At 42.6% G+C, this 7,369-nt stretch overlaps 1 protein-coding gene across 1 annotated transcript; it reads left to right on the top strand.

The window, feature by feature from the left end:
• The first annotated feature begins 2,108 nt into the window (after nucleotides 1-2,108).
• On the top strand, nucleotides 2,109-6,760 carry CUNH16orf78 (chromosome unknown C16orf78 homolog). Its single transcript, XM_029284678.1, has 4 exons — nucleotides 2,109-2,222; nucleotides 4,949-5,105; nucleotides 5,424-5,817; nucleotides 6,613-6,760. The coding sequence occupies exons 1-4, from the start codon at nucleotides 2,109-2,111 to the stop codon at nucleotides 6,758-6,760; spliced, it is 813 nt and encodes a 270-aa protein (XP_029140511.1).
• Nucleotides 6,761-7,369: the final 609 nt, after the last annotated feature.

The raw sequence follows: 7,369 nt of genomic DNA, 5'->3' as shown, positions 1-7,369 counted from the left end.
CTATCAAGTCATTATTGGTTCTTGGAGACCTCACAGATAGATTTTCTCCATGACCAACTTTTCCTAAATATGAACAAAGTAGACACATTAAAATCCAGGCAGCTCTAACTCCAAGGAAAGAGTTGAATGCCAAACAGCAAAACCACTCTACAATAAAAAGAACAAACTCCATAAAATCAACTAACCATGCATGGCTAATTGATTTTTTTTAACAAATCAACAATATACATCTTGAAAGCCAAGGAAGCCAGTCCAGAAGCTACAGATGCCCAATTGGAGGAACAGTCCATTTATCGTTAACAATTATTGTTACTATTACTGTCATTATTTCCAATGGAAAAAGCTACAAGGAATGAGACACAATTTCTAGCAAAAATGGGTTATTTACCTTGGGCAAATCCTCTAATAATGATGCCACAGTCATGTTTTCAGGTTGGTTGCCAAGGCAACCCTCCCAGGAGATGGACAAGAACACAGATTATTGCATCACAGTTCTTTGGAGAAGACTATGTCAAGGTCAGCTAATGGTTTTCAGCAGGAAAGGGTACCATTAGCTAAAGGATGTAGATTGCAGATTGCAAGTTACCTCTATGCTCTCCACGTGCTTTTGGCATGACTCCACAACTGCAGTTTTTCCTCCTGCAAAACCGGAACCATGACTGAAAGGAACTGGACGCCGATAGGGCCTATGAATTGGCTCGATAACAAAAGAGCAAAAGCTCTGAGAGTATCCAACGACAGGGAGATATTTCAGGTATGCAGCGTGAAATCCATTGTATCTGCATTTGCTTTTCGCCACCAGCTGGTTGAAGGTGAAAGCCTGATTTTCTTGGAGGAGCAGATGGCTCAAATCTGCAGCCTAGAATAGAAATCAACATCCTAAGCCTGAAAAGAAGAAGGCAAGCACAATTGCAGCGATAAGAAAGAGGCACGTGTTAAGAACGAACGCTGGAGGAGGTTATTCTGTGATGGGGATGATCAGGGTTTGCTCCTTACTGACCCTGGTCTAACAGATGTTTCAGAAATGGTATCAGCTAACCTTCTCCAAATCCGCATCCACTAGAAAAAATAACAAGAGCTTGGAAACCATTAAGCTATTTCTTGAAAAGCCATTAAAAAAAACCCCACCATCTTAATAGCAATAACACTTAGACATATATACCGCTTCACAGTGCTTTACAGCCCTCTCTAAGCGGTTTACAGAGTCAGCCTGTAACCGGTCAGCTTTACCACTTCTGGTTAAATTTATAATCTAATCTTTCGCTGTCAATATTTCATTGTTTTTCCAAACTTTTGGCACCCTTTCCAACTTTTTTGCATACTAATGTGGGGGAGGCAATCTCCTGATCACCAGAATCCATTGTTCAAATATTGGTTACTCTTTATGAATATTTCCAGACATTTGTTTGTGTTGTGAAACAAGTGTTGTGAAACAAATACCACTTTACAATGCTTTGGTAAGGCTACACTTGGAATACTGCATCCAGTTTTGGTCACCACGATGTAAAAAAGATGTTGAGACCCTAGAAAGAGTACAGAGAAGAGCAACAAAGATGATTAGGGGACTGGAGGCTAAAACATATAAGGAACGGTTGCTGGAATTGGGTATGTCTAGTTTAATGAAGAGAAGGACGAGGGGGGACATGATAGCAGTGTTCCAGTATCTCAGGGGCTGCCACAAAGAAGAGGGAGTCAAGCTGTTCTCCAAAGCGCCTGGAGGCAGGACAAGAAGCAACGGATGGAGACTAATCAAGGAGAGAAGCAACCTAGAACTAAGGAGAAACTTCCTGACAGTTAGAACAATTAACCAGTGGCACAGCCTGCCTCCAGAAGCGGTGAATGCTCCAACACTGGAAGTTTTTAAGAAGAGACTGGACAGCCATTTGTCTGAAATGGTATAGGGTTTCCTGCCTGAGCAGGGGGTTGGACTAGATGACCTCCAAGGTCCCTTCCAACATCATCATTATTATTATTATTATTATTATTATTATTATTATTATTATTATTATTATTATTATTATTATTATTATTATTAAGAGGAAACCCAGATTAACCAACTTTCCATCCCAATCCTTCAGCTGAAGAAGATTAGACGATCGCTGGATTCCATGAAGCTGATGAACGAAAACCTTCTGCTACAAGAGGAAAGAAAGGTGAAACGGTGGCTTAGGAATCAAGCATCGCTCTCCCCTACATCCTCCTACAAAGCAGTGTATTATAAGGTACTGATGCACTTTGGAAATTACATCAGCAAGAGGAAAGAAACATGCACAGGAGTCTTTGGTCCCGTGGCCCATTGAAAGTGTGAGAGACACAGTGTGAGACGGTTGCTTGCCGAATGGAAGCAATGCAGATTTTTCACTGGGGTAACACAACGCTCCCCCCTTTCATACCCAATGTATATAGTTGGAAATAAATCCTCCTACAGTAGTGGCCCAAATTGTGGAAACCTTTTGGGAAAAGTGTACAGTAGAAATGCCACCTTTGGTTAAGTTTCCATTCATTTTTCTTCTAATTTCTTGATAACCGTAGCCTTGTTCAATAATACTATTTTACATCGCTTTCTGGGCGACCGGTCAACTCTTTGCACCATTACTTTAATTTTATTATGTTTCACAAGCTCACTAAATGAAAGAACACCAAAAAAATCCCAACCAACTTGATAGCGATCACATAACACACTGACAAATGTCCTCCTCTCAGCTTCAATCCATGACATCGATAACTGAATCCTACTGTGATCTGATTGGCTCATTGCCAAAACAAGATGACACCTGATTGGCTCTCTAAACACTCGCGCTCATTGGCTACAATCGGATGAAGGAAAGCTACCTGATATCAACCTAAGCAAGTTATGCTTCCTTTTTCTGGTTATTTGGCTATAACGTTTCATAGAATACAGTACAGACAATTGAACAAACTATGTTGCATTACATTCTTGATTAAATTATCTTTCCATTGATATATAATTCCAAAAAAATGGTGTTATTAGCCATCAAACCTCAAAAATATACTTTTCCCAAAAGGTTCCCACAATTTTGGCCACTACTGTATGTGAGGGGCAATCAATCAAAACTACTCAGTGAGTACATCCAAGTACTTTATTGCTGATTGCCTATATTACAAGAATCTCACCAGTCTGTCCATCTTCCCTTGGGAAATGGCAGATATGGATGTACAGTTTGACCACGGATGTTTCCTCTCCTGAACGGACTCCAAGCTGGCATGTATCTTTACCCCCCAAGAGGGCAAGGTAGCTTCCAAAAAGATTTCCTTCTGGAAAGCTAACAAACCTAATTTTGCACTCTCCTTGTTTCTTCTTCCTTTCAAAATGTTGGGATGCGTGTAACAGTGTGTTTGCCTTTCCTAGCCTAGGCTGTAGAAACGCTATATAAAAAAACCTGTAATCCCCTAGGTAAATGGAACCTTAAAATTAAAGGGGTGATAAAGGATGTGCTCACCTTTAGTTGGCATCTGTGCTTTTCAATTGTCAGCATCCTCCTGTTTCAGTTTGCATTAAAATGTAGCATGGTGTTAAAAACGCATCAATTAAAACCAGCCCTTTCCAACTGGTTCTTTGCCTACTGCCCAAACAATCTATTACTTTGGGAAATAATTATTGTCTGCCCATCCCAAAAAATTCTGTAAATCCATCATCTTCTTTTCAAATTAAAAAAAAAAGAGATCACCACTGCTCCTTAAGTCCCTGAGATCGTATTTTCCTTAAGTAGCAGATTATCATCTCTTGGGGAACATTTATCTGTGTTTGCCATCTGTCTCTCATTTTCCCTCATGAATGGGCTTTTTTTTTAAAGAGAGAAAGTAGTTCTTCTTTCTTAAAGAAGAAGCAGGTTTAATCACCAGCTGCCCATGAAAAGGGAAATCGTGTCTCAGTTGGAGCGCAGGTGGAGATCGGTTTAAGTGGCCGTGAGGACACCACTTCAAGTGCATTGTAATAAGAATTACACATCTCTTAAACTTTCTGCCAACATCTGCAGTTTGCTTGGTTGGGTCATAACCATGAGTACTATCTGGGCCAGTGGTCTGCTTCCTGAAAGAGCCAAGCCAAAACCCTTAGAATAGAGGTCTCCCAACTTGGCAACTTCAAGACTAGTGAACTTCAACTCTCAGAAGTGGAGTTGAAGTCCACAAACTGGCTAAGGAATTCTGGGAGTTGAAGTCCACAAGTCTTAAAGTTGCCAAGTTTGGAAACCCCTGCTCTAGAACAGGGGTGTCAAATGGCTGGCCCATGAGCCGGACGTGTCATCTGGAAGCCGTGCCCACCCCATTGCCGGCAATGGCAAAACCGTCCCGATATGTTGCACAATGTTACGTGATGTCGTGAGTTTGACATGTCTGCTCTAGAAGAACTTTCTCCAACCAGGTGCTTTGTAAAAGTGTTGAACAACAACTCTCATCGTGGTCATTTTCAAGAAATCATGCCCTTTGTTTTTATCAGCACCATAGGAGAACACGAATGTCATCAGTTGGGCTTACCTAGTGAATTGGGCTCAGGATAAGCCAAAGTACCCATTTTTTAAAAAGAGCTCGGGCCAGATAACAAATTACACTAATAATTTATTGTTCCACTGATATATATTAACCATAGTTCTTCACCGAGGTCTTTCCGATTGAACATTGGAAGATTTTTTTCCCTCACTCTCCCCAACTTTTAATGCATAATGTATTGGTTTTCATATTGCTGGAAAAGATGAACCTGGATTTTGAGTATTGTTTTATTATGTATGCTATTGCTATTTTTATTTGTAAATTCCCCAAGATGTTTCAGAATAGGAAGAGGTCTACCAGTGTATCAAGCAATAAAAAATTATAAGGTGTGTATACAAAACAAATCATCAGCATCTTTTTGGGGTGGCCTAGAAGTCTAAAAGAGAGAGATCAACCTAGAACATCAGTAACAGCATCGTATTCCTTCCCTCTTTTCAAGACTTCCAATTATCCTGGGTCCAGCCAAGGTCAAACTATAACAGACACCCATCCCATCTCTGGGAAAGATTCAGTGGACATCCCTTGGAGCCAGTTTGGGGACCATCTGTCCAACTTTGTGAGCTTTCTACGACAACCAACCAAAAGATCCATCTATGGTAGGAAATGGCCAGGTTTCTCCCAACTAGAAGGCTCATATTCAAGGATGTAATAGATAAAATACTGTACGGCAGACCCTCGTAAATTTCTCCACCATGAAGAAAAGTAGCTCCTGAAAATTCTATTGTAGAAACCCCAATATTGTAGTAGAGATCTCCAGGTTATGTAGACTTGACACCTTGCACATGTTGCTAGATTACAACTCCCACGGTCCTGACCATCCGTTATCCTCCTAGAAGCCATTCTTCTCTAAGAAAGATGAATTCATGATGGGCGGCTCTTTTCCCAAGTATCACATTCTTGATATTTTTCCCCAGACCGGAAACCTTCCAACAATCTGACCCCCTTCAGCGGAATGGATCTGCCTACTCAGACACTTTCAGCCAGAAACGCAAATGCTCCACGAAACAGCATCCGCAGCACAGCCTCCCCCAACAAGGAGATCCGGAAGACCAGCAACAGGAAGCAATCCAATTTGGAAAACACCATCTCTCTCCAAGAGGCGGTGGCCTTGTTCCCTTCCTTGCAACGCCTGCTGACCAAAAAAGAGAAATTCTCTATTTCATCTCTCTACGTTCAGAGCCCCAGCACTGGATTCACCACCTTGCAGAAGAAGCTCAAAAGCATGCTTGACAAAGACAGAGAGGACGAGAACTTCAAAATCCCGCTGCCGTTGCCCAAGATTAAACCTGAAGAAATTTTGAGCTGCAGGTTAGCAACTTCATCGTAGTTTCATTCCCCCCATTCCCGTGTTTCTGGTCAACCTTGTCCCCATCTCAGCAAACCATTAGTGCAGTGGTTCTCAACCTTTTTAATGCCGCGACCCCAACCGGTTGTAAGTCAAGGACTAAACCGGTCATAAGTCGAGGACTAAACCGGTCATAAGTCGAGGACTAAACCGGTCGTAAGTCGAGGACTACCCAACCGGTCGTAAGTCAAGGACTTTCCCTGCCCGGGAGTGCCGCGCATGCGTGGTTCCGCCCCCTGTGCCGGCCGAGGCATAGCTGGCAAACGGCAGAGACGGAGCAGGCCGACCACCAGCTGGCCCAGCTCAAGGGAGGTAAGGCACCCGCCGGAAAAGGGGAAAAAAATGGCGGACAGCCTTGCTTGGCGACCCCCGTGAAATGGTCGATCGACCCCAAATGGGGTCGCGACCCATAGGTTGAGAACCGCTGCATTAGCGCTTCATGGTCCCTGAGCATGCTCTATCCCCATGGCGCTATTTGCAGGACTCTCAAACTATTCCGAAAGTTTTTTCCCATTTTATTTTCAGCAAATTTGGGGTTGCATTCTTTCCGTGGCCAACCGAATGTAGAAAAGTGTTAGCATGCATATCCTGGGACCCCTATATTATATAGTATCTTCAGTTCTGTATGTCGCTATATTTGGTCTCGGTAGTTGACATTGTGTTATGATTAAGCATAACCCATAAAGTGCAAGAAATTAAATAACCGTTGGCGATCAAGTGCATTACACGCATCTTATCCTTTTATTTTCTTTGCACAGGTATCTTCGTTTGTCTCAGAGCAATATTGACACTTTGCTGGAGCTGTGTAAGGAATCTGGGATTTACATAGATTTGCACCCCCATATGAAAGAATCTGAAATTGACGTGAGCTCCATACTCTCACCAAAACCCCACCGAGCTCTGTAGGCTGTATCTCTGCTCCAAACTTGGTTGCTTATAGATTGTGTGTTGCTTAGAAAATGAGACTTTTCTGCCTGGGAAAGAACAAATCAATTTCTCAATTGAAATGAAAAACCAGGAACTAAAGACTTTTTTTGGGAAAGGATGAACGATGCAATGGTTTAAAAAACAAAGCCAACACTTACTGTCAGTAAAATTGTAAGCAAGTGAAATTGTTTCCTGATATTGGTTAATATCAGGAAGCTGGGAGAGGAGAGGGAGAAGGGGAGGGGAAGAGAAGAGAGGGAGAGGAGAAGAGAGGGAGGAGAAGAGAGGGAGAGGGGAGGAGAGGGAAAGGAGAGGAGAGGGAGAGGGGAGGAGAGGGAGAGGGAGGGAGAAGGAGGGAGAGGGAGAGGGAGAGAGGAGAGGAGAGGAGAGGAGAGGAGAGGGAGAGGAGAGGGAGAGGGAGAGGGAGAGGGAGAAGAGTGGAGGAAAGGATACCAAGAGGTCTGAAATATCTGAAATATGTCATGTTAAACCAGGTTTCTTTCAAAATATTAGATGTCAGGGCATTTCTTTTCATCAAGGCTGTTGGCGATTGCTCATTCATATCCTTAAAAACTGAGGATCTTCAAC

This window comes from Protobothrops mucrosquamatus, unplaced genomic scaffold (genome assembly GCF_001527695.2).
Source record: "Protobothrops mucrosquamatus isolate PMUCROS unplaced genomic scaffold, P.Mucros_1.0 scaffold_144, whole genome shotgun sequence".
In the NCBI taxonomy this organism is placed as follows: Eukaryota; Metazoa; Chordata; class Lepidosauria; order Squamata; family Viperidae; genus Protobothrops; species Protobothrops mucrosquamatus.
This window is presented reverse-complemented; position numbering and strand designations above follow the sequence as displayed.